Source organism: Harpia harpyja, chromosome 19 (assembly GCF_026419915.1).
Source record: "Harpia harpyja isolate bHarHar1 chromosome 19, bHarHar1 primary haplotype, whole genome shotgun sequence".
Lineage (NCBI taxonomy): Eukaryota > Metazoa > Chordata > Aves > Accipitriformes > Accipitridae > Harpia > Harpia harpyja.
The window spans coordinates 17,333,022-17,358,382 of NC_068958.1; the positions used below are offsets into that span (position 1 = coordinate 17,333,022).

General features: G+C 54.3%; 1 protein-coding gene across 6 annotated transcripts in view; it reads left to right on the forward strand.

The window, feature by feature from the left end:
* PPFIA4 (PTPRF interacting protein alpha 4) overlaps positions 1-25,361 on the forward strand; it is a 60,010-nt gene that overhangs the window by 6,947 nt on the left and 27,702 nt on the right. For 5 of the 6 annotated variants that reach the window (XM_052815308.1, XM_052815309.1, XM_052815310.1 and 2 more), the window contains exon 2: positions 19,817-20,629. In XM_052815308.1, the coding sequence (XP_052671268.1) occupies positions 20,393-20,629 (237 nt within the window). In that variant the 5' untranslated portion in view covers positions 19,817-20,392. Of the gene's footprint in view, positions 1-19,816; positions 20,630-22,525; positions 22,701-25,361 lie in introns of those variants that run through there. The other variant, XM_052815313.1, reaches the window with a different exon arrangement.

Sequence of the window (25,361 nt, forward strand, 5' to 3'; positions counted from 1 at the left end):
TTTATTTAAATATTGCTGCATGGCTCAGTGCAGGACATCTGTTACGCTACAAAGGGTGAAACTCTGCTCTCGAGATCTGGTCTAAGTAATGCAGTGGCTGTGTCAATCTTTGGGGTAAATGAACATTTATTACTTTTATTCTCCGTGCTGTGAGGTGTGTTAATCAGAGGTGCAGCGGTGTTCAGGGAAGCAGAGTCCAGGAGGGGAAACTCATCCCTGATGTGACATCAAGCAAAATACCCCCCAAAACTCATCCTTTCACCAAAGAGATGGACCCTCAGCGGCCACCAAAGAAATTGCCGTCATTGCTGGTGACCCTGCCGGGGAAGGCCTGGCCAAGTGTGCTGGCAGTGGCTAGTGAGGGCTGCTCCCATCTCAGGACAGGGCACAGGAAAGGCACTTCCAAAATCCCTTCCAGCCCATCACAGGAGCCCTCCAAGCCCCTGAGCTGTCCCTGTCGCGAGGAGAGTGGAGGTGACTGTGCCCAGCTGGCCAGCGTCACGAGAATGGTCTTGTGTCCAAATACCTGCATGCATTAGGAGCTGTTGAAAAGGCAGTGTACTGCACTTCATCGCTGTTAACCCTCTGTGTGTGTGTCCCAGGTGTCTAGTCTATCCTCTTTGCAGTAAATACATAATTTACATTTACATGTCTGGCTTTGAGATGTGGAATACAGGGAAGGGGACTGACTGCTTTGATTTGAGCAGCTGGGTCTCTCTTTAATGGGTGAATGCAGAAGGCATGCTGGTGTTTTCAGCTCATACAGGGCACTGGGTAGACTGATATATAACTCAGAAGCAAGCAGGCTTTTTTCCCCAGCAGGTTTCAGCCTCTTGACCTTGCTGGCAGGGCAGGGAGAGCTCATCAGTTGGTCTACGAATTAAGCCAAGGCCTAATGTCACGTGCTGTGATCTTCGGGTGAAGCGGCAAACTGGCGTACTGGCTTTGTGACATTGAGGGATTTTGGAGCAGTGCTGGATGCAATGGGTGTGAAAACTGAAGTTCAGCATAGCTGGGAGGTGCTGAGGCTATAAAACATGAGTGATGCTCTAAATGGATGTGTTTCTTTAGGAGACTTTGGATTGAGGGTATTTGGATTTTCCTCTCTTCATCTCCATGTGATAAACCCTTACGCTGCTGGGGGAGTTCATTTCTGAGCTGTAAATGCATCCTGGGGCAGGGGGTGAGCGCAGGCTTGAGGCACACACAGCTAATGGGGTTAGCTGGTAGCTAGGAGTCCTACACCCTGCTGCAATATGGTCAAGCCATGGATGCAAGCATTGATAATTCCCCCAGTCTTGAAAAAAAAAAAAAAAAGTGTATTTTGGAGGCCGAAAAGGCGAGGAAACCAGCCACCAACCCCACATAGCTGGCAGGCTCTGGCTGCTTGGTTTCTTCATCTCTCCACTGCAAGTAGGAGAAAATCCAGCCACTGGAGATGCCAGGGAGGTGCTGCCACTGCCCTGGGGTGGGGACAAGTGTAGTAACCTCTCAGGAAGAGCCACCCCGGTCTGTCAGACCAAGATGTGGCAGGTCCTCCATCACTCAGTGCCTGGACTTTCTCCTTCCAAGGACTCTTGGCTCCACATAGGCTGACCTGGTGTGCCCCAAAATGCCAAAAACCTGTTGTGGAGGAGGAAGCAGAAGGATCTCCCCATGCTGCTGCCTTCACCCTGAGCTTTTTTCCCCCTTTCTCCTTCAGTGCAGGTGTGTACACAAGGAGAGCAACTGTGGGTCAGCTCCCACATAGTCACTGGTGAGCTGGAAATTTGCCTGAGCCTGTTCTCCCAAAAGTGTGAGATTTTGCAGGGCTTATCCCCAAATGGTTGGGAGCTGCTTATGAGCACCCAGGTTAACCAGTCTCTGGGGCAGCTGGGACCTTCATGGTCTCCTTTTGCCCCTTTCCATCCCCATTGGCTTGGATTGAGGCTGACCGCTCTGAGGCAGCTGCCAAGTGCACTTGGTGGTACCCAAAGCTTTCGTAAATCTGTGAGGACTCATGGGCACAGGACAAGTGTGCTAGCAACACCAGTAACCAGAGCAGGCTTGCCAGGGAGAGCTGGTCTGGACTGGTGGTGGTAGGAGGATGCTGCTAAGGAGAAGGCAGTGGTGGCCGCTGTCACAGCTTTATTGCCTCCCTATCTTCCTCCGAAGATGATGGTCTGAGTTTGAAAGAGTCCAACCTCTGCGTAGCCACAGCTCCTGGCTCCCTGCCAGCCTCGACCCTGCTCAGGCAAGGAGACACGTGCGGTTTGGCTCTTGCTTCTTGTTGTTTTCCAAAAAGTGAATATTGTCAGATTCAGAGCAACTCTGGCCATATTGTGTGCATATTAATGTGGGGCCAAAGCAAGGCTCCGCACGCGTGTGTCTGCCTCCATGGATAGCTGTGCTGGGAGCTGGGTATGTGCACGTCGGGGTCTCTGCTGGGGCGGGGTTGGGAGGGATGTTACCTGCAAATGCAGCTCACGGACAGCTGGGGAAGCGGTGGAGAGAGATGCCAAGAGTGGAGGCTGCTGTGGGGAATCGGAGTCGCTCCTGCCTGCAAAACTCCTCGCATCGCTGCTTGTGAGATGCTGGAGGGGCAGATCAGCTGGGGAGGGCCAGCTTGTCTCCACACTGGGAGCCCGAAAGGGGCTTTGTGTCAGTGCTGGAAGAGCAAGAGCAGCGTGACTTCAGCTCAACCTCCCGGGCTGGGATGGAGCTGCCTTTGCTCTGGAGCAGGAGCCAGCGAGCCCACAATGCTGCATGACACTGATACAGCCCAGACGCTCCTCTCCCCGGCCGTCACCGCGGCAGCCTGAAAAAGCCGGGGCCATGCGAGGCCGCGCTTGCCTAACATGGGCACCGGCTGCTCCCGGCTACAACTGGCAGCTGCGGCTTTGCTCAGCCCTGGCTGCGGATGCTCAGCTCCTCTGAAGGTGGGACGGTCCCTGGGGAGGGTCAGAGCCGTGGGTGTCCCCTTGCAGGGTGATGCTCGTGGGGATGCTGGAGGGACTGCTTGATTTGCTTTTCCACTCAGGATTCCAGCAGCTGGATTCCCAGCCGTGCTGATAGGGCTGCAAGTACCCTGAGAAAGCAAGGTAGCATCCACGCTTCTCTCCTCAAGCAGTCAGAGCAGGGACCCTGTGACGTGGTACAGCGGCAATGTGGCCTGGGGGTGCCAGGAGAGCAGGATGAGGGCCTCTGTACAGGATGCTTCAAAATATGGAGGCATTTAACCATGGCTTCCAGGGAACTCGCTGGTCTGCAGTGGGCTGAGGCTAGCCTGGGACTGCCATCTCCTGCAGCTGCTGTCACCTTCCTCGCTGGCATGGCCTCTCGGCACCCCAGATTTCTCACAGGTCACCCCAGGCACACCTCCAGAAGTCAGCCCACCACTGTAGTCACCAGGGTGACTTTCAGGGGCAAGCAGAGCCATTCTCAGGTGCTTGCTCCCCATCCCGCTTGTTCTCCAGCTGTTCGGCTTCCCCCATCATATCCTTGTTCTCATCAGTCGTTATTTCTCACTAGGTGAAGGCTTTTTAATAACATATGACATTTCAGCCATTTTTGAGTCATTTCCTTTCTTCTACTCCAATTTTCTTCCTCTTCTTCATAACTAGGAAGCCTTGCTTTGTCCTTGGCCAGAGGGGAGATGTGTGTTATCGCCTCTGTTATCATATTCCAGGAGGTTTGATTGTGTTAATGAAAATCCTTCTCTCTTTCTCTTGTGTGTCGCTTCCACTCCCATCTTCTTCAGTCTGGGTCCTCAAGGAAATGAAACTAAAGGCCTTGTGTTGTCACGGCCTTTTCTCTCCCTGAGCTCACTCTCAAACATGTTGGTCTCTCCTAGCAAATCTGATGGGGTGGAGAGCTTGAAACGCTCAGGGGCTTGTGATGGCTGGCAGGGAGGACAGAGCCAGGCGATGCCCTGGAGGGGCACTGTGCAGGGGACCGGTGGTGGTGCAGCAGGCTGGGGCTCATTGCCTGGAGAACAGGGCTGTGGATCCCACTGGAAGCACAGGGAGGGCCGGGGCTGTATCCCCAATCCTGTTAGCTGGGATAACAGGCTGCATCACTTGGCTATTTTTGCTGCCCAGCTGCTTTTCTTGTGTTCAGGAAGGGAACCAGAGGAGGAGAGTCGCTCTAGCCTCACAAATGGGGTGTTAGTCTGGGTTTCGAGAAACCTGGGCTGTGTTTTCAGCTGCAGATTTGCGCGTGGCTGTGCTCGAGGGCTCTTCCTGCAGCAGCGGGAGCTGCAGCTGGTTTAAGCTAATCTGTTGGAGTGTGAACTGCAGTGACAGAGGAGCCAGTGGAGATTTTCCGCTGCTGTCCGTGCTACAGTAAGGAGAGGCGGTAGAGTTTTTCCAGTGGCTGCTACAAAATCTGTTTCCCTGGCAGTAACTTGGGGATTGTAGCGCTACTGGTGAGGGAAATCTTGGGGGGTCTTGAGAGAAGCACAATGTGCAGTCAGTAGTTCAAGTGCATCGGTGGAAAAGGACCAAAGTGCTTCTTGGTGTGTCCTTGGAGCTCATTGCCCTTTGCAACAAGGGATGGGGTACCTCATGAGCGTGTCCCCTCCTTTCCCAGCCCAGCCTGGGGAGAGGGATCATGCCAGGCTGGGGAGGAGGGTTTGCTGAAGCCCTGCAGCATGGAGATGCTCTGCCCAGGTCTTGCAGTGGGGAAGCAACCTGTCTGCTTTGCAATTTAGCCAGCGACTTAGCTTTTCTGTGGGTCAGTTACTGCTCATTGGCACCAAGTCATGTTGTAGAGCTGCGCTCTGAAGGTTTCACCCTCGCTGTGCTGTGTCCTTCACTTTGCATGTACATCTGGTATTTCTTTTGGGCAACCTGTTCTGCTGTTCTCTCTTCAGCCTTCGTCCCTCAGGCCTGGAGCCTTGCTGAACCTCAGCATGGTCCCTGCCTAGTCCCACTGCTGGAGAAGGAGATTGGGCTTGCTGTCGGGGGCCATGCCTCATTCTCTGCCTGGTCCCACCAGGCACAATAAGCAGCGTCCTCGCCAGGTCCCCATGGGCTCCCTTCTCCTAGGGGATTCCCAAACATGTGATCCCCTTAGGGGGCACGCACAGCAGTGGCTCTGTGTCCCAGCTCATGGTGCATCCCTTTCACCTTGCTTGGCCCCTCCACCTACTTGTGGTCTGCTGGGTAAGAAGGCTTGATGGTAGGAAGACAAGACCAGCCTTGATGCCATCATGGTCATGCATGAGGCAGATGTTTGGGGTGTGTTTTGGAGCTAGTTTTCTTAATCAGCTGTGAGACATGGATAAAGGTAGGAGGAGGGCTTGCCAGTGGCCCCTGCTCAGGAGCTGGGTGCTTGTGTGGTTTCTCTTTCCAGGAAGGGTTTTGGTTTTCCTTTGTTCTCTCCAGCCTCTCTTTTGATGGTGGTGAGATGGGCTCTGTAATTGAGGAGATCCCAGCTGAATAATCCACTGAGGAAGCTGCTAATTTGAAGACAGGTCTGTAGTAATTAAATCATTATCTGGAGGGAAGTAGAGAACAGATACCAAAACAGGGCTAATTAAAATCCAAACCCAAGATGACTTGGGCTCTGGGCCAGAGCACAGCATAGTCTGTTGGGTATGTCTTCATGTGTAATTGCTTTTCAGAACATCAGTCCCACCAGAAAACCCATCTGTTCCCCCTCACGAGACCAAGATTGACCCAGAAACCCTCTTGTCTTGTCCTGTCCCATGTTCCTCAACCCAGACACAGCTAGAGGATGGCAATATGCTTTGCAGAGGGCAGAGGAGATGGTGAGACCCAGTCTGGGAGGGTATTTGGTTCTTGGGCCTCAGGAACTAGATTTCTCCATTTCTCTGGAAGATTTAGTCCTTATCTTCTTTCAGCCCTCAGACTTGACCGCTGCTCTTTGGAATTTGCTTGAGATCTAGGAGCAAAGTGGGCTCATATCTATGCCTACTCCATGCAAGGAAGGATTTGGACCTACAAAGGTGCCATGGGGACCCAGTGCCTGGGAGGAAGGTGGCTTTGGCTGTAGGGAGAGATGAGTCTTTTTCAGGTTGGCTCTATGTCTGGGGTGAGAGCACCTTGGGAGAGGTTTTGTGTGCTGCATCACCTGTAAGGATGCAGTGCATTGCTGGATATGAGCCCAGCCCTGGAGTTATCCTGGGGTGTCAGCTCTGAGCAGGTCCAAATAGGTGAAGGTGCCTCTGCTGAGCTGAAACATGATGACCGGCAGGTGTGGTTGTGATGTTGGAGGGGAGAAAGGGTCCCTAGACAGCACTTCATGCTGTGCCATGACGATGGCAGATCTACAGGGTGCCGTGAATGCACGTCTGAGGCTAGTCGAGCCTGATGTCAACAACTTCCTTCAGAGGGCCAAGCCCTTTGCAAAGCACAATGCGTAAAAATCCCACCTCCCATTTTCAGGATGCTGGGTCCAGGGTAAATTCAATCTTTTCGAACTCCTGCACTGGGTAGATTTCTGCATCAGGGAGGTGTGGCTGCTCTGTCTGCGTAGACTGAAGGTTCTAATGTGGGTGGTGGCAAGGTGAAACCCAGCAGCAAACATTGCTTCAGGCGAGCTGGCCTTGAATCACTGTATTTCGGCAGGGAAGGGCTTGCAGCTGTCCAGAACAGGCCCCTTCCAAAACTGGTTAAGATAAATTTGTGCGTTTACCTAGTAGAGACAAGGTCAGGGAGCTCTGTCTATCAGGTGTGCATGTCCTGAGCATCGCTTGGTGAATGCACCTGTATTGGCACGGGAGGTAAAGGTCATCCCAGGTGAGCTGGTGGCTGTAGGCAGCATCTGAGCTTGGGAGAGTGGGAGGAGGGCATGGCACAGGAGGCCCGGCAGGGAGCCACTTCTGCTCTGGTGAGCATCCCACCAACCCCGACACATGTTTTTTTTTTTCCCCCTACGTTGCCCTGGAGGGACTGCAGCATTGCAGCAGCACAGTGCTGGCACTGCGACGGTGACGTGGTGGATCTCGGGGATGGGCTGCTTCGGGCTGAACCATCCCTAAGCCAGTGCTGGTGGAGCTGGGTTCTGCTTGGTACATCTGCAGGAACAGGGCACTGTGGGATGCCCAGGGTCCAAAATTGCATCATAAAGAAGGCAGAAATTTAAAGCTGTCTGCAAAAATGGTCACTAAACCTTCTAGAAAATGTTGGCTCAGCTGCTGTGCTTGAGTTGTGTGTGGAGAGGGACTGCCAACCCTGTGTGCGTCCTGTTGCCTTGTGAGCTTTAATGTGCTGCTTCCTTTTAAATAGAGAGGGCACACGACATTGTCATCTCAGGCAGCAGATGTGTTGCCAACGCATTGGGTCATCTTCTTCCCTTCATCCCCCTCTCCAGGGATTTTAAGGTTTCCTGGCCACCATGTTTTTGGGCACCCATGGGAGCACTGCTCAAACGAAGGGACCAGGATGGAAACCACCATGCCTGCATCTCTTCCAGCCAGTCGTGCACCAATGTAATTACCTACATTTAATTTCTTTAAAAGCCTGCTGAGCTGCAAATGTGGTTCCCCTCTTCTGGTGATATTTCACATGGATCGGCCAAATCCTGCTCTCACCTCCTCCTGGGGTGGTTCAGGGGATCATCACTGGCACCAGTGCTTGGCCACTTGCCGCAACTCACTGTGTGCAGGAGCTCCTCAAAGTGCTGGGGAGGGAATGCAAAGTGCTGTGTTGAGGGGCTTTGTGCGTGATGGGGGTGGGTGCTTCTTGGACGCCCTTTGGGGGTGATGGACAGAAACATGGGCCAGGCTCAATGATGGCATGGTTGGGACGACCACCTCTGCAGTCTTCTTGGGTGAACTGGGCATGGCTGTGGGACCTTGCAGGAAGCACAGTGGGGACAAAGGCACAGGCTCCTGGGGCTCTCGGTGCCAGGCATGGGGCTTTGCTCAGGGGACACTGGGTGCAGCCAGCAAGGATGCAGAGCTCACTGCATTAGCTTAGCTCCACGGAACTGACATTTTAAGAGGGAACAAGTTGGAAATTGAGCTGAACTAATGCCCAGCGCTGCTTTTCGTGACAATAAATGCTCAGATGAGATCTCTGTTGACACAGAGGAGAGCTGCCACCCCACTGCAAACCACATCACTCCCCATGCTTTCTGGAGCAATTTTGTGTTAGTTCCCTCAATTTGAAGCTTATCGTCTTTTTTTCAAATCCCTCAAACCAAGGGAACAGTGCTCGGGCACTGTATTTCCTCTGGCTGGTCTCTCTGCTCATCCAGCGTGGTGCTGAGCATCCCTAGACCAAGTGCTGGTGCAGAGGAACAAGGATGAAGGCCGTGCTGGGCATGCGCTGCTGGGACTGTGAAAAGCAGGGTGGGTGCCAGGACCACCGAGTGGGCATGGTGATAGCATGGGCTGGAGCATGCTCACTTATCCCTGGATGCCCCTTAGTGCCAGCACATTCACTGGCCTTTTCAGGGACATCTTGAGGGGATGGTTGCCCTGTGGCACCCCCATCCCTCCCACGGATACACCCAGGCTCCCAGCTGGGATGGGAACCCTATCCCTGGTGGCTCAGCCGCTGGCGCACTGGGACCGCACTGGGTAAGGAGCTGGCTGGTGTCCATGGCTGCTCTGCCCTCCAGGCCACCCGGTCCTGCTCCACCTGTCTGGGCTGCAGGAGGTGGCCTTTCTGCCCCATAGGCCATGGAGGTCATTAGCTGGGGTACGGGGTGCTTGTAAATGAAGAGAGAGGGGAAGGAGGGGACTGGGGGAGCTGGGTGAAGCCGTTGAGGGCTCTGCTCAAAGCTCCCTGCTGGGTCTAACGCAGCTCATGACATTCACAAAAAGCTTGATTTATTCTTCCTGATCTTCTCCAGTACTTGGGATCTCTGGAGGGAACTGGACTTTTATATCCCTTGTATCTTCCTTGTGGACTATATCTCGGACGAATGAGCTCCAGATGGAGCTTTTTCCATATCAGGGTATTTTTGAGGTGCTCTCTATTAGCCATTTTTCTGATGGCTAATAAGGGTTGAGCAAATTCCACCATTTTCCTAAAGGGGAACAACTTGGATTTTCCTTCTCAACTCAGTTCTCAAAGCATAGCATCTTCAGGACCTCTGCCTCGCTGGCGCAGAGAGCTGGGAACATAGTCCTCTGCTTTATGGTATTTGGAGACGTGCAGGGGCAGAGTCACCACCAAAACCTCCTTCTTGCAAGAAACAAGGCTTAAAATGCAAGACAAATGCAGAAGCCTTCCTGCAGCGCTGTCCAGCCAAGGCCAGCACTTGGTGCTTTCCTGCTACTATGGCTGGAGGCTGTGTGCTGGACGAACTTCATCTGTAGGCTGATTTTGCATAATGAAGAGTTTGGGTTGAAGATGTGGACTTGCTCGATGCAGGTTAGACAGAAGCAGACAGAGCTCTAGTGTCTGCGCCTTGCCCCTGGCTGCCTTTTAAATGTCACTGTCCTCAGATGTCCCTGCATGGCTGCTTCTGCCATGCCATGCCATGTCCTGTCACTTGCCATGAACTGCAGGGACGAGACACCAGGAGCTGACACCCGGCTGCCTGGACCCTCTAGGGCACGGGCACCGTGGGGAGCAGCAGCAGGATTATTGCAGCCTGGGTTGGGGGTGGAGGGGGGCCGTGCTGCAGTTTGTCTCCATCTCTGCCTGCTCCTTCCTGGGACCAGACCTGCCTTCTGTGCTCCTCTGCCAGCTTCATCCACCCCTTCCAAACCACATCATGGGCAGCCAAGATGCCAAAGGACCATGACTTGGCCAGGGAAGGTTGTGGTTAACCCCAGCATGAGGATACTTGGGAAGAAAAGCAGGTTTCTCCCAGGCGGGGATTTAACCCCATGATCCTGCCTTGCCCTACACAGAGCTGAGCAACCACAGCGCTGAGATGCCATCCACCCACCCATGTGTCCCAGTAGGTGTGGAGATGCACGGGGTATGTCTGGGGTTTTTTTCCCTGTGAACGTTGCAGAGCTGTCCTGGTACTGGATCTGGCCCGATCATCCTCAGAGCCTGACTGCACAGAGCTGAGAATCACACTGGTATTCCACTCCCCACCAAGGCATGTCTGCAGCTGGGCGAAAACTGTTTAGTAATTAGCTGCACCATCAGCAAAGGGATTGAATAACTTTCACTTAGCACACGGAAGGGAAAGCAGAAGGGATGAATACGAGGGGGAACCCCCCCCATCTCTTGAGTTACCAAAAGCATCCGAGTTGCCTCTGGCTGGGGTCATCCAATGCCCAAGCCAAGATGTCACCGCTCTTCTTGAATAGGAGGGACTAAAACCTGCCATGTTTTGGGAGGATGGAGGAAAGTGATATCCTGATGCATCTGGGGAGCCCCTGGATTATGTGCAGGTGGGATGGGGAGCACAAGGAGGGCTTGGGGTGCAGGTCTTACTGCCATTATCTCTGCTTGTGTGCTGAAGTGGTCGATGGTGAATTGACGAGCTCTGGAGGCCTCCCCATGATGTGGGTCCTGCTCCAGGACCATTGCTTTTCCCTTTCAGGTTGCGTTGGCTGTGAAACCTCCCTGAGTGTGAGGCAGGGACGTGTTCCTGAGTCTGCCACAGTCCAAACTGGAGCCAGCAGCACTAGGCATTTCCCTGGTTTGTCTTCTATGGCTCTGAATACCCTCTAATACTCCCCAAATTTCATACTGAAAACCCAGTCTGCCTCTTCTCTGGCTTTCCAAATTACCTCCCTGGGCTCTTCCTCAACACCACTCAAAATTTGTGGTCTGGTGAAGGATAGTGACAAAATGCTTAAGACCTGCCCAAGTGGGGCAGGGAGCGGGGTGCTGCTCTGGACCCTGGGGAGCTCACTGAGCCACTTTCCCTTTCCACCGTTCATGGAGTTGGCAGCCAAATTTTATAATGGGAAATGGGCAGATGTGCAGCAAATGTGTGGGAGCAATTATTATTGCTGAGGCTTGTTGCACGAAGGGCCATGCTCAGGGTGTGGATGATGCACCTGGGTGTGGAGGAGATGCCTGTGAGCTGAGCGATGCAGTGGAAACCCTAGATCTTGGGCAGACGAGGCATGCAAGCTGCTTAAGGCGAGAGGCTGCTGCGTTAGGATGCATATGGTGTTTGCCATGGGGCTTCTTTACAAGCAGCAGCCTCCCATGTCCCCTGGGCTGGGTGCAGAAGCCCTAGCTGCCTGCTGTAGCATGGCTACTGGGCCCTGGGTGGGTGAAGAGGAACCTCTGCATCTTTTCATGGGGCTTGGGTGCACCCGCGGCACAGATTTCAGCAACCCCCCTTCATGCTGGTGACTCTTCCCCCATCACTGAATAAATTAGCACCAGCAAGTGCTCGCAGTGTGTGACTAAAGCAGGGCAGGGGCTGGTTTGGCAGCGAGGAGGAGGGCCCCCTGCTCTGGGGCGTCAGGCTCCCAGATGAAATAACTCCTCATCAAAAGTGTCATGGGGGTGGGAGGGATGTACCCGTGGCAAAACCTCAAGTGAAATCACGGAAAATCACCAGCCATCCCTCCAAGTCTCAGCGATGATTGAAGTTATGCCCTGCTAGTGGGGAAACTGAGGCACAAAGCCTCACCTTCCCAAAGGTGAGGGGCCTTTTGCCATGATGCTGCCTCTGTGAAAAGTGCATGATTTTCTCCCCTTGGTTGTAGACTGCTTCCCTGTGCGCCGTTCCCTCTCAAAGGAGTCCACATCCACCTTGGGCTAGAAACCAGCCTGATTGCTGGGATCTCAGTGCTCACCTTCACTTGCAGATTCATCTAGGGGCTGATTCACCTTGATGTGCTGCTTCTAGAAGAGCCATGGCAATTGCATTTCCCTCTGCTGCTTGTTTAAACTAACCTTGAATGAAGCAGAAGTCAAAGGCTTTGTCCTAACAGAGCAAAGGACGTAGGGTTTGGTTGCAAAGTTGTAGAAAAAAAGAATGAAACAGCCACGTGCACACACAGGGACAGTGAGCGGATGAGCTATTGAAAAAGGAAATTATTGTAACCAGCATTGTGGCTTTTTTGCATCGGGTCGGTTGCTGTTAATACCCCTCGTTGTCTCTGTGGACGGGTCTGACTGCAGACCACATCCCGGAAGAGGGATGTGAGCTCGGTATCATGCATCAAGCACATCCTTCTCCTCCCTTCCAGGGACTCCGGCTCACGGCACGAAGTGGTTTCCCAACCACTCACCCATTGAAGGAATTGGTATTTCTCTGGCATTGCCTGCAGTCCCATCGTTTCAGTGATGCTGCTGGATTTTTGTGGAAATCCGCTACAAAGCATTATCAGTGCAGGTGACTGGAATGGGATTGTGGTGACAGGATTTGGGGGATTTGGTTTCTAATCGTTTGGGGTAACCCCTTCTGCCTGCTGGGGCAGGTCTGCAGCAGGGTGAAATCCAGCTCATGGGCTTGTTACGGTGACCATATTCCTTTGCTTCACCAGCACGCTTGCTGGGCCCCGTGTGAGCTCCTGGCCACACTGGAATGGATCCTTACAAGTTTAGCAACAGCTTCAGACCTGTCATCCTCTCTCCCCTCAGTTGTGTTTTCGGCTGTTGCAAACCCAGGGATGAAGTTTGAAGGTGAGCCTGGGCTTGCTGAGTCTCTTGGCCAGGCTTTGGGATCCCACTTGTCAGAGGGATCATCCAGTTTGGAGGCCCTCCAAGGCTCATTCCCGTCTGTCATCTCACCCCAAAGTGCAAAGGCAGGAGGTTTGCGTGCTGGTGTGTCTTTACCCCACAGTCCCTTCCCGTGCCAGATCCCTCCTTGCAATAAACTGAGATTACGCCTTTCTCTGGGATCCGTTGAGGACACATAGCCCATTTTGGAAACAGGGAAACTGAGTCAGGAACCATAACACGACCAATACAACACTCTCCAAGGGGTGACACAGTCCTGTAAATTGGCGTACATGACCAAGTTTAGGTGCCATCCCCTGTTAGGGGTGTTCACCGTCCTCCGCACTGTGCACCCCATATCCACACCAGAGGACCCAGCAGAGATTTCAGCTCATCATCTGACGACCTTTTTGTTGCGGAACAATTGTGTTTCTGCACAATGGCGAGGAGCAGGTGGCTTTCTGAAAATACCCACTGGAAGTTGTGTGTAATGCCTCCCCTCCCACTGGGAACTATAAATATCGGTTGAATACTAACACTTACATCTCCCTGCAAAGAAACAGCCAGATCTGGACATTTTTCCTCCTGGTTTCTCCTCTGGCTTAGTGGCCTGCAGCGAGCAAGGGCTGAGGATGGGAACTGCTTTTTGGGTTTGGAGCAAGCCTTTGGGGCAGAAGCGTGCCCATTAAGGTAAGATATTGGGAATAGCTGTCTTTTATTGCTCGTAGTGTCCTCTGTCCCCATGTCTTAGGGGCATCCACTGCTTCCCTGCCACCTCTGAGACAGGTCCAAAACCTGGAGACACTGCCCACATGTCCTGTCTTGCCAGGGTTGCATCTCCAGCAAGGGACAAGTTGGGCATTGTCCCCTGGGGAGCGAAGGACATGTTGCTGCAGGTGTGGGGACCCCAGGTGACTTCCTGGGCCTGGATGGGAGAAGAGGCACCACTACATCTTTTCTCAGGTTTCGATCACATCCATAGTGCAGATCTCCACAGCGGTGACTCTCCCTCTGTGAACTCATCTCACCCTTTAGTATGTGAATCTAATACTTTGCAGCTAAAAACTGGCACCTTATTTCTAGCCAGAATGCCTCATTTCCCTTATTATCCCTGGGTGTCCTGGCCACGGGCTGTCCCTGGCATCAGCCAGGTACCATCTGCGCGGTACCCTGCCGTTGGCGGGGCTGCATTAAGGAATGTGGAGGCACCATCACCATATGGGCCCCATGGTAAATTGGATCTTCCTTGTCCTTCTCAGGGACTGGAGGTCCCCAGAGGCCACAGTGCATCCCAGGAGTAAATGTAAGGACTCAGGGGAGATGCTGGGATGAGGCTGTATCTGCCAATTGGTTTTCTTATTGAAAGGCAGCTTTTCCCTGTGGATCAGCCAGGATGGAGAAGCCAGGGTGCTTGAGCTTGCAGAGAGGGCTGCTCCAGTCCAGGCTTGTAAAACTGTAAGAAACCTGTGGAGTATATAGGTAGGGATCTATGCCTAAGCACAGAGATAGAGGGAGGAAAGGAAGGATGGAGAGGGGCCCTGCCGAGGAGCTCCTGGCACATGTGGAGCTCAGCTGGCCATCTCCAATGCAGACAAGCCCCATCTGGACACCGTGGCACAAGCAGCAGCTCTCCTGCAGTCTCAGGGCAGAAATGCCTTGGGAGGTGGAATCTCAGCCTGTGGCCCACATGAGGATGTGGCAAAGGCATCTCCAAGACTTGGCACGGGTGAAGATTTCCATTTCTAGTCTCTGCGCTTAAAACGGCAATTTCCACTGTTGAGCCAGGGCACTTCAGCATCCTGTTTGTCTTGTGTGCAGGAATAATCTCCATTTTCTCAGCCTATAATTACCACGTCTCCCACCAAGGGTAAAATGGAAAGCGGGCTCCGTGGGTTGGTGGAGATGTTGAGGATGTTCCTGCTCTGCCATCCACAAGCCATTCCATGGCTCGGTGGGTCAGGACTGACCTTCCCCAGGGCAGACCAGGAGGATCGGTGGCTCAACATGTCCTGGCTGCTCCAAAGTGGTGTCTGATGTCAACGAGGGTGGGAAGCACTTATGGTGGTACATGGCTCCCTCTGCGGGAACAGTGATTGGGACGAGCTTGCTGGAAATGTGAAGATATGACACTTTTAGAGCCTGTCCATGTAATCACGTTTAATGCAGCGTCACAAGGAAAAGGTGAAAAAAGAAGTCCTGCAAGTAAAAACCAATAGCAAAAGGGCATCATCCTCCTTCTTCCTCCTGGGTCTGGCTGGGAGGGGGTCAGCACGGGATGCTGGAATCCCATCTTTGGCCAGTTTGGCAGAGGGGAAGCTGTCCTCATGCCAGTGAGCTGGAAGCAACGGGTACTGATGCGGGCTCTGCCGCCCTGACTGCGCTGCTCTTTTGAGGCCAGGTTGGGCGGCTGATGAGGATTTTCTAGGAGCGGAAAAGATCAAACTGACGTTTTTATGGAATGATCAATCTCTGCGAGCTTGTTGCCTCCGAGGTGCGCGTTAAACCCTCTTTGCCAGCTGCCTGCTGGGGTGATGATCTTGCTGACAGAGCCATAGAGGTTTTTTTCTTTCTCTTGTCAGGTCTGAGATGAGAGTGAAGCTGTTCAGAGAAAAAAAGCAAGCCTGTCTCTGCCTTGGTGCACAGGCGGTTTTGTGTGTGGATAAATGCTGGGTGTGCTTCTTGCCCTGATGAAAAAAGGAAAGCCAGGGTGCTCCCTGGGACCGAGCATCCTGCAGGCAGCTTGGCTCACTACAGAGTTGTGCCGAGCAAATAATCAGCTCAAGGGCAAAAAAAACCCCTCTGCTCTCCATCAGCTGCTCCATGTCTGGGCATCATCATTGCAAACCGGCATCTCCAAGCAGGCAGCACGTGACTGTGCTGTTTTCCATCCCAAAGAGTGGGGAAAGCATCTTTTGGGGGGGGGGGGGGGCAGGGATAGTAAAGCAAGCACGTTTTCACTGGCAACAAACCTGCTTCCAGCAAGTCTGTGCCTGGCAGCCCCGCGGGACTAAAAATACCCAGCAAAGGGCTAGAGCTGCGCAGTGTCTGTTTTCTCAGCTCACCAGCTGTCTCCTTGCATCCTCACTCCTCTACCCAATGATTATCCCATCAGTTAAGGCCCTCTAAACCCAGGCAGCAGCATTTACATAGTTGTACCAGATACAGTTGAAAGGTTGAGATTCACAGGCAGCATTTTGCTGCTAATTGTGAGCAAGCTCAGACCCCTTGGACATCCAGTGCCAAAGGGCTGCTTTCAGACTGCCCTTGCTGCTGCTAAAGTCACCGGCAAAGTGTGTGATGTGTTTGGGCTGTCGTCCACACTGACATCCCCAAGGTTCTTAAAAGTGACTGGTTGGATATGCAGGTCTGCCTAAGAAATGCTGAGCTTTGCTATGCGGGGACAGCATCTTGTGTATGCAACAGCCAGCTGGGCTCCTGGGGGAAGAGGTGCATGGGAATGGGTGATTTTCTGTTGCTTTTGGAGAATGGAGAAAATCCCAAGGTTCGAGGTGGTACAGAAATGAGGGGATGCTCGTGTCGAGGGGAGCTGACCCTAGGCAGGACCTTCCTGCACACATGTTCCTGCACATCCCCGGACACATGCACATTCCTACTTGTGTGCATGTCCCTGCATGCGTGGATGTTGCTGCATATGTGCATGTCCCTGCGTGTGCACATACCCCTGCACGCTCACCCGTGCCTCTTGCTCGCCAAACACGCTTCCCGCTCCAAAAGGCTTGAAGACAGCAGGTATCAAACCCAGCCTGGTCCTGGCTTCCTCACTTGGCATCACAAATAAAACCTTTGCAACTGCCCTGACCTCAGATGATGGTCCTTCCCATTAGCTGGGCAACTCCTGGTGCTTGTGGTTTTGCTGTTGCTCTGGTTTTGCAGTGAAAGCTGCTGTGGTTGAATCCAGAAATAATCACTCCCAAGTCCATGGGGTAGGAGAGTTGCCCAGTGGTTGTTGGCGTGACAGCTCTGCGACAGGGGTGCTAGAAGCAGCTCAGGGTCTGTCTGTAGCAGTTATGGATATGGACGGTGCCTCCGCAGTGCAGGGAGTTTCCCACTCTTGGGGTCTACTGTGGTTTCAGCCAGGAGATGGGCACAAGTGGCTGAATTGTTTCCAGAGCCATGCTCAGAGATGGCAGAGCATCAGCCTGGATTTACCCGCCGGGGACCCACTGGCAGAGGAATGCTCACGGTGCAGCAGTGTCACGGGGAGGGTGGAGAGCCCTGAAAGCCCTGGGCTGGCTGCCCACCACCTGCCTGGGGGCTTCAGGCCAGGACAAAGGGGGCTTTGGCTGCTCTTTGTGGTGGTACGAAGTCTCATCCCTGCTTGTAGTGCTTCTCCAGCTGCAGAGGATTGTAGCAGCTCTCCTTGCCTTATGCCACAGTGTGTATCCTCCATAGCACCCACGCCTGGTGGCCCGGGATGCAAGGGGAGAATGTGACCATCCTCCACTGAAGACACGGGACATGGAGGACCTTTGAGTCACTAAGCATTGCCTTGTCCTGGGCAGACAGTATTATGCTGTATCACATCTTTGCTGAGCATGCTCAGGAGGACAGAGCACAGATGCTTTTGGGGACCAGTGAGACAGGATGAGTCCATCCTGGACCAGCATCGGTGCCATGCAAGGTCCATGTGATACTGTTATCACCCTCCCCAGGCTGAGGTGTTGGGCTGTGCTTATCACCCCCGGTCTCCCTTCACAAGCACAGCAGATATAACAGGATATAACTATGTACAGGAGCAGGTTGCAGTGAAGCAAAGTAGCACATGGGCTTACCCAAACCCTCCAACCACCTGTGCATGAGCTCAACCATGGGGGAAGCAAAAAGAAAATTAGCCCTTGGGTGATGCATGGGGTAAATCTGTGCCTTCTCCTGGACTGTGTGGGTCCAGCCCCTTGGATTACGTCCACGGTGTGTGAGGAGCTGCCACAGCCCGGCTGGGACTGGCATCTGCAGATTCTTTTCAGGGTAAGCGAGTCTCTCCTTTGCAGCTGGGATAAATTTCCATCCCATCATCCCTCTGGTCAGATTTATGTCTTGGCCATTCCCTGCAGCATTTCCCCTCCCTGAGTGCCTGCAGGGCTCTTGCCTCCTTGATTAATATGTCTTAATTCACCTGCTAATTCATTCAATCCCTTGCCAGCAGCTGGGGTGGGGACATGGCCACGTCGCTAATTTTGCCATTCATGTTGTGCTCAGGGGGCTCTCTGGCTTTCTGCTCAACCCACAAGCAGAGGTACAGCAGTGAAATGGTGCATGAAAGTCACCTCATTTGGGTTTTGCATCCAAATTAGCAGGGCTTAGCCCTGGGGTAAGGCTGATTTCTACTCTTCTTGGCCCAAAGTCTCCCTAGAGCCTGGGACATCTGCCTTCCAGGAAGGCTGACAGCATGGCCATGCTTGTGTGTGGGTACCACTGGGACTGCTACTTAGGGGAAGGAGGACTGGAAAACATTTTACCTGCTTAATTATGGGGATGAGGCTCATGTCCAGCTCAACCCAAGGAGAGCAGGGGGCTGGAATGGTCCCTTGGTTGATGCCGTTTTCTCCATGAGCCTCCTTTTTGCAGGGATTCTGTGGGGATGGGATGTCCTCAGTGCACGGTTATCCCGGTCATCCATGTCCCAGCAGCCAGGAAGGAGCCTGAACAAGTCTCAAAGGTTCACGACAGCATTGCCTGCCCATAACAGGTTTTATCCCACTTGAGGAATGTGACTTAAATCTGCAAAGGGGGAGGAGGTTGGACAGCCACCTGCGGGACAACCATGTCCCATGTCCCCAGTGTGCAGGAGCCAGCTTTCAGTATAACGTGCTGGATGCACATTGTGGGGCTGGTACTTTTGCCAGAGCTTCTCTATTTTTAGAGGGTTTTTTGTGTCAAACTTCCCATCAGCTGATGAGCCAATGTCATCCCAAGAACAGAGCTATGGTTCCCCTGGCCCTGGCAGTGTGTGTCTGTGCGTCTGGGTGTGCACAAAAGCATCTCCTTACGCACGCTGCCTTTGAACGGGGGAGAAGTGCCCTGCTGTGCCGCCAAGCTGTTTGAGACATGAGCTTTTATTCTAGTCCAAAGGGCCAGAACGGGCTGATCTGGTCCATGACTGCGTGCAGGTCCTTTTTGTCTGTATGCGTATGTTGGTTTGAAAAGAGAGTGATATAAGGATATTCACACCTATCCTTGAGCGTTATATCTGTTGTAAAGATTGAAAAACTTAAGGGGGACTACCCCATAACTGGCATTAGACCAGTGGCCCTTGCCCTGTGCTTGCCATGTCATGTTTTGTTGCTCAGCTCAAGTCCTGCCCATGGTTTGGCCCCTTGCAGACAAAGCCTGGCAAAGACAGTGATAAGGGGTGGACAGGTCCCCAGGGTGGCTGGGATGACAGCAGCACACCGACCCTTGCTGCTGGGGACCCTCATCCAGCTGTAGTGGGCTGAAGCTGACCCAAAGGGCTGTGTCAGTAGAAGTCCCCATTTGGCACCTTGTCTGTGATGGTTTTAGGCTGCAGAAGTGAAGGCGAGGCTGCGGGTACCAGCATCACCCCCAGAACCAAGTCCCCAGTTTCAGCCACGCTTTAATCCAGCCTAAATACAGGCTGCTGCCCAAATTGGTGGCTCTGCCTCTCCCCTCCAGCCTCTCAACCCTGGCACTGGCTGGGGAACAGCGCTTGCGCTCGGGCAGTAATTCGGGGATGCTGCTGCCTCCATCCCCTGGGTAGAGGTTTGAGCAACAAAGGTTGCGCTGAAGTTCAGTTATCACTGAACAACTGGTCCCACTGCATCTGTCCCTGTTGGTGCCACAGAGAGAGAGGGAGTTGAACATTAATCTGGTCATTCAACTCATTTATTGCTGTGACTTCATGCCGGGTTTGGGCCAAACTCAGGTTTGAGCCTGATTTTCTGCAAACGGAGAGTTTCTGCAGCTGGAGGACACTTGGGCCATGGGATCCCTTGGCAGCCAGACACTCCACGGAGGGGATGGGATCCTGGCCCAGGATGTGTGAATACCAAAGGCAATTGGAGGATTTTGGGTCCCAGGGATACTGTTCCCTGCAGCGTGGTACCATACTGGATACAGTGTAGCGAGCACATGTGTGCAGGGTGGTACAACCTGACACAGCCCATTCTTGTGGGTGCTGAGCCCACCTGTGGCAGCCTTCCAGGGTTTGATGGGGGGAAAAGAGTGCTGGGCAGGTGCCCTGGGCATTTTGGGGGCAGCAGGAGGGATCTGATCTCTGTCCCCCTCTCCTGTAGGTCACCGCAGTGCGTTTGAAGAGCTGTGATGCCAAACAGAGACACATTCCCACATCAGCAGTGACCATCTCATCCAGCCTTGGGGAGAACAGCCCATCATCACCGGACTCCTCCTCAGCATGCCTGAGCAGCCCAAATGTCCCCCGGACCCTCCCTGTGCTGCTGCCAGCTTGGACTCCCCATTGGGACAAGTCCTCAAGGGTCACTTTGTCCCCCTCTGAACATCTCCATGGCTCACTGATGCTGCAGCCCCCTCCGAAAGGCATCAGAGAGGTGACACGAGGGACCCTGGCAGTGACAAGCAGCCGAGCGGGGGGATTTGAGACTGCAAGGGCCTTGTCAGTGCCAAGGACGTCCCTCCATCCCCACCAGACTGATGCCAGCTTCTGCTTAGCACCCAAGAAGAAGGGATGCAGAATCCCCTCCACTTTCACCACCCCATTGCCCCCTCCCATGCTGGCTCCCCTGACCCGTAGGAGCCTGTAGCAATGTAATCGGGACCCTGCGGCTCAACAGCACCCACTGCCCGCCTCACCAGCCACCTTCAAGACCCACACCCACCTGTCACACCCCGCCATGATGTGCGAGGTGATGCCCACCATCAGCGAGGGGGACCCTCTGGGTCCCCCCCAGGGCTCTGAGGCGGATGCCGACTTCGAGCAGCTGATGGTGAACATGCTGGATGAGAGGGACAAGCTGCTGGACACCCTGCGAGAGACCCGCGAGACACTCTCTGTCACCCAGAGCCGCTTGCAGGAGACCCTACGAGAGCGTGACCAGCTCCAGAGGCAACTCAACTCGGCGCTCCCACAGGTAAGGATCTGGCCCTGGAATGAGCAGGAGCCTTCATTGAGTCATATAAGGACGATCGGCTGCTTGGATGTGATTTTTAGCTCATGCCTTTAGGAAGGTCAACCTGGTGTGATAACGGTGATCCTGCCGGGTGTGTTGCACTTCATGCCAATAGTAAAACCCATAGGTTCTCCCAGGCCAAGCCACAACCAGCTTGGACATCTCCCCTTCTCCTCTGTACCCCTCATTGGTCTGTGAGTCCATGCAGGGAGATGTGGGACTGCAATCCCTGCTGTTGCACAGGGGAACGGGTATGGAGAAGGGGCAGAACCTTCCCAAGGACACCCCAGGGCGACAGCGAGGCAGACGCAGAGCCCGTGCTTGCCCACTGGAGACAGCCCATTGCGGAACAGTGCTTGGGGAGCAGACAGCACATTTTGGGTAGCGGATCTGGCTTGCTACCTCCAGCCAGCTCATCAGGATGTCAGGAGGTCCTTGGTTTCATGAGTCCACACTGGCAGTTAGAGAGTCCCCAAACATGGGGACATTAACCACATTCCTTCCCCACTGCTGGAGCAAAGCCACCACTCCCTGCCCCTTCCCTCGCCAGGAGGGCTTCTTTCCATCAGCCCCATCGCCCAGTGGGGTGACGGGACTTTCTTTGTCTTGAGCTTGGTCCTGAGAGGGGACACTGGAGGCAGAGCTGGGTACAGACTGGGGATTGGGACATCGCAATGGGCCCATTTGTTCCCTGAGCTGGAGCAGATGGGCAGCGGGCCGGGAGGCTGCCAGAGGTCTGTGCTCAGCGAGCAGCCCAGGGCATAGGGAAATCAGGGCTTGCCATGGCTCTGCTGGGGTTTCTGGTGTTGCTCTGCTCCCGGCTCTGCAGGACCCACTCCAGGTACTCCAGAGACCCGGACTTGAGCTTGGCCTCCACAAACAAAGATGCTCAGGTCAGAAGAGGATGAGGTGGATTAGTGTCACAGGGCTGTGCCTGGTGAATCCGAGCTGCCCACCTTCCCTGCGGGGTCTTGTGGGGCAGCACACAGTGTCCCAGGGCCCAGACTTGGGGGAAGCAGGATTTGGGGAGCTTTTTCACTGCTCCATTGTGGGTGTGATGTGGGGAGGAGCCCAGCAGCCAGGGGAAGCAGGAAGCTTTGAACATTTATATCTGTTCTGACTGTGCCAGTGCCGAGACCTCAGACCCTCCTTGCCTGGGTGCTGGGGTTTGGGGCACCCTGGGGAGATGGGAAGTGACTAATGGATCAAAACTGGTGGCACAAGCCAGGACAGAGCTTGGGCTGGTGGCTGGCTAGCTCTCAGCATCCCTTCTCCACTCTGGACAGGGGAAAGCAGCTCTGGAGGAAGGCAGCCTGTGTCTCCATGCACGGAGCTGGGCTGGTCCTGGCTCTGGCTGGGCTGCTGAAAGCAAAAACCCAACAGTGCTTCCCCAGGAGCTCCTGGGGTCCCCATGGATGAGTTGCTCCTACTCCTCAGAGATGTGCTGAGACGTACCCAAGTGTTGGGTGCAGGCAGGGCTGCTACCATCTCTCATGTGCCTTGGGCTCACGTCCCCTCTGCTCCTGGCTCCCCTGTCAGCGCGCGCCGGAGAGAGCAAGCCAGGTCACCCTGAACGCACACTGCCCTCCCCGCCGCAGCCGCCTCGGATTAAGGGACCGTGCGGATTTAGTCTCCACTCCTGCTCCAATAAAGGGTCCTTGGTGCCTCGGCACGGGCGGCGTGCAGACGGAGCAAACTGGGTCAGCGCAAAGGGACTCGGTGGCAGTGCTGCACCCACGAGCCCGCTGGGTGCCCTGCTCCAGCCGGGGCTGCCTCCGGCTCCCTGCACTGCAGCAAGGGATGTGATTAGGGTGGGCGGCAGATGGGGAATTTGCCTGAGCTCCCACTGCCTCCCTGCATGGGCAGGGGGGCTCTGTGCCCCGGCACGGCGGCCCCCAGTGCCCACTGTGCCACTCGCCAGGGCTGCACCGACCACCCTCGTGGGAGATGAGGGCTCGACATGAACGCGGGGAACAAACCTAAAGGCACTCACCTGCCCAATGGGATTAATCCCAGCATGTGCATGTACCAGGTAAGCAGGACGCGGCGGGTCTTTTTCCCAGGGCACTGCATGGGGGCATTCCATGGGCCTGTCCCATCCTTTTTCTCCTTCTCTGTGAGCCCTTTTGCCCTGCAGCTTACTGCAACGTGTCAGACCCCATTGGGACAGGATTCAACCTGGATTGCTTGAAGAAACCCTTTTTTGGGGGCAGGGTTGGGCACCCAGGCTCATCAGTGGCCACCCATGAGGCTTACAGCCCTTCCCTGTTGTCACCAAAGAGCCAAGCTCTGGCTGTGCAGAGGACATGCTGCCTGGGGAGGTTGGGGTGAATGGTGGCAGAGGACATGGCACTTTGCATCCTTTGAGGGCACAGTGACAGCTGGATGCTGCTGTGTCGGCATGGAATCCAGAGTGCCGGCAGAGCCATCAATGGGCAGGCAGGGAATGTGTGTCTGGCGCAGACCCATGCATGGGGCAGGCAGGGGATGTGCTTGTCCAGGGCAAATCCCTGCATGGGGCAGGCAGGGATGCTCCTGCCTGTAGCTCCTGTTCCCCCTTGCCTGTGTGGGGCTTGGTTGCCATGTGGCCAAGCCATGCCCCCTGCCTAATCCATGGGGGCATCCCTCAGCCCCCAAAAGGCAGAACTCCAGGGCTATTTCCCAGGGAGACTAAGCTGCCTTAATGCTTCTTACATGATTTATTTATTCATGTGGGAGTGCTGAACGCGACTTAATCAGGCTGAAAGCTCTCAGCTCCAATCCCTCTGCCCTCTGTTCTTGTGCAGGAGGTATGTGACCAAGGACCAAGCCCTGACCAGGGTCCGGGTGCTCTCAGCAGCCCCCTGGGGCCCTGGCATGGCTGCCAGCTCCCTCCTGCCTGGCCACTCAGCTTGGCTCCCCCCCTGCTCCTCTGGGTGTAGGTGCCACCCAGGGATGTGACATGCAGGGCTCCAGGTGTATCCAGATGTGTTCAGTGCGGCGTCCTGCATGGGATGGCACTGCTCCCCGTCCTGTCAGGGCTTGGGGGCTTGGCAGGAGTCCCTGTCCCCAGCTGTGTCAGGGGGAGAACAGGCTCCCAAATTTCACATGGGCTACTGTACTGAGGGCTACCAATAGCCGTGGAAACCTCCTGCAGTTCTTCCTTCCAGGCCCCACTCTGCTGCACTTTTGCTGCCTCTTGGGGCTGCCTGGGGAGCTGAGAACTGGGCTTTTTGGGGTGGGCAGATCCCCTAAGAATCCCTGAGCTCCCTGGAGGTCCCCCAGGAAATGGGGAGGGTCCTGGCATCAAACATTCGCCCCAAATTTCTCCTGTTTAACTTAAAAATATATCTGGAGTTAACACTTGCAAAAAGTAGTGTGAAAATGGGAATCTCAGCAGCTCCAGGTGGGAGGAAGGCACCCACTGGGTAAGACCTTTAAATTGTCTCAAGATTTTGGGGAAGCATGGAGGGATCTGGCAGCTCAGTGCTGAACCATTGGAGCTGAGGTGTTGGATTTCTGCTTGCTTGGCTGCACAGTGCTCCTCCCTGAGCAATCCTGGGTGGAAATACACATTGTGACCACATGTTGAGAAGGGATGACACCAATTCTCCATGGATGGTCCCTGCAGAGTCACGGTGCTGTAGCTGCTAGGTCCAGGATGTGCCACCGTACTGCTCAGTACCGAGGGTGGGTGATGGTCGAAGCCCTGGGTTTACCCTACAGGATTTAATCTTTGCAATCCCATGCTACACACTGCTGGGGTTGTGTTTATCCCCTCAACTGTAACTTAGGGCTTTCTCTTAATTCTGCACCACTCCTGGGACAGCAAGGAGAAACCAGGGTGATGGGTCTGCTAACTCCCAGCACGGACAGACAGATGGATGGGGCTCCATCCCTCTCGTGCTGAGTCAGCAGTACTGATTTCCCGGCGTGGGCATCCTTCCCACATCACCCTCCATTGTACGCCTGGCCCATCAGGAGCAATCACTCCAATTAGGGGCTTTAAAATCTCATTAATCCTGCAGCTGGAGCCAGTTTGTTCCCAAGGCTTGGGTGCGTTGGAGCAGCAGCCACGCTCCTGCCACAAATGGGGGAATTTTGTTCGCTTCGGTGCAGTCTCGCTGCATCCTTGTCTGTGCTGTGGATGGCACGGGGAAAGGCAGAAGATGGTTCTGGGCTGAGGACTTCTGCATTTCAGTTTTTTCATGCTATGAGCCTTCTCCCCCTGTGCTTCCTAAACCTCTCCTTGCTTTCCCAGCCATCTCCGTGTAGCTGGTTTCTGGCCTCCCTCCAGCTCTTCCCTGTGCCTTCCCCATTGATGCAGCCAAGGGGGAAGACCCTGAACCCCAAACATGCCTGGTTCTGACTGAATATCTGAGCCCTGAGCCACAATGCCCTGTTCCAATACCTTGCATGGTGCTCCGGGTCTCCCTCCCTGCTCCAACAGTGAAAATAGCATCTGTCCACCCTGCTCCCTTCTGCCTCAGGGCTTGGGGCTGACCCCAGCCAGTCACACTTTGGGTGGTTTGGTTTTAACACAAATTAGCCACTTCCCAGGCTGCTGGGCTTCCCGCAGGGCTCCCGAGGACTCCCAGGGCTGTGTGTTATCATCCGTCCTTTGATTGAAGATCAGGCACCTCTCCTTCACTTTCTAATCCATTTATAGGTGTCCCTGCTTAGTTTGAAAGCTTATCGGAGCTGGGGGCAGGCA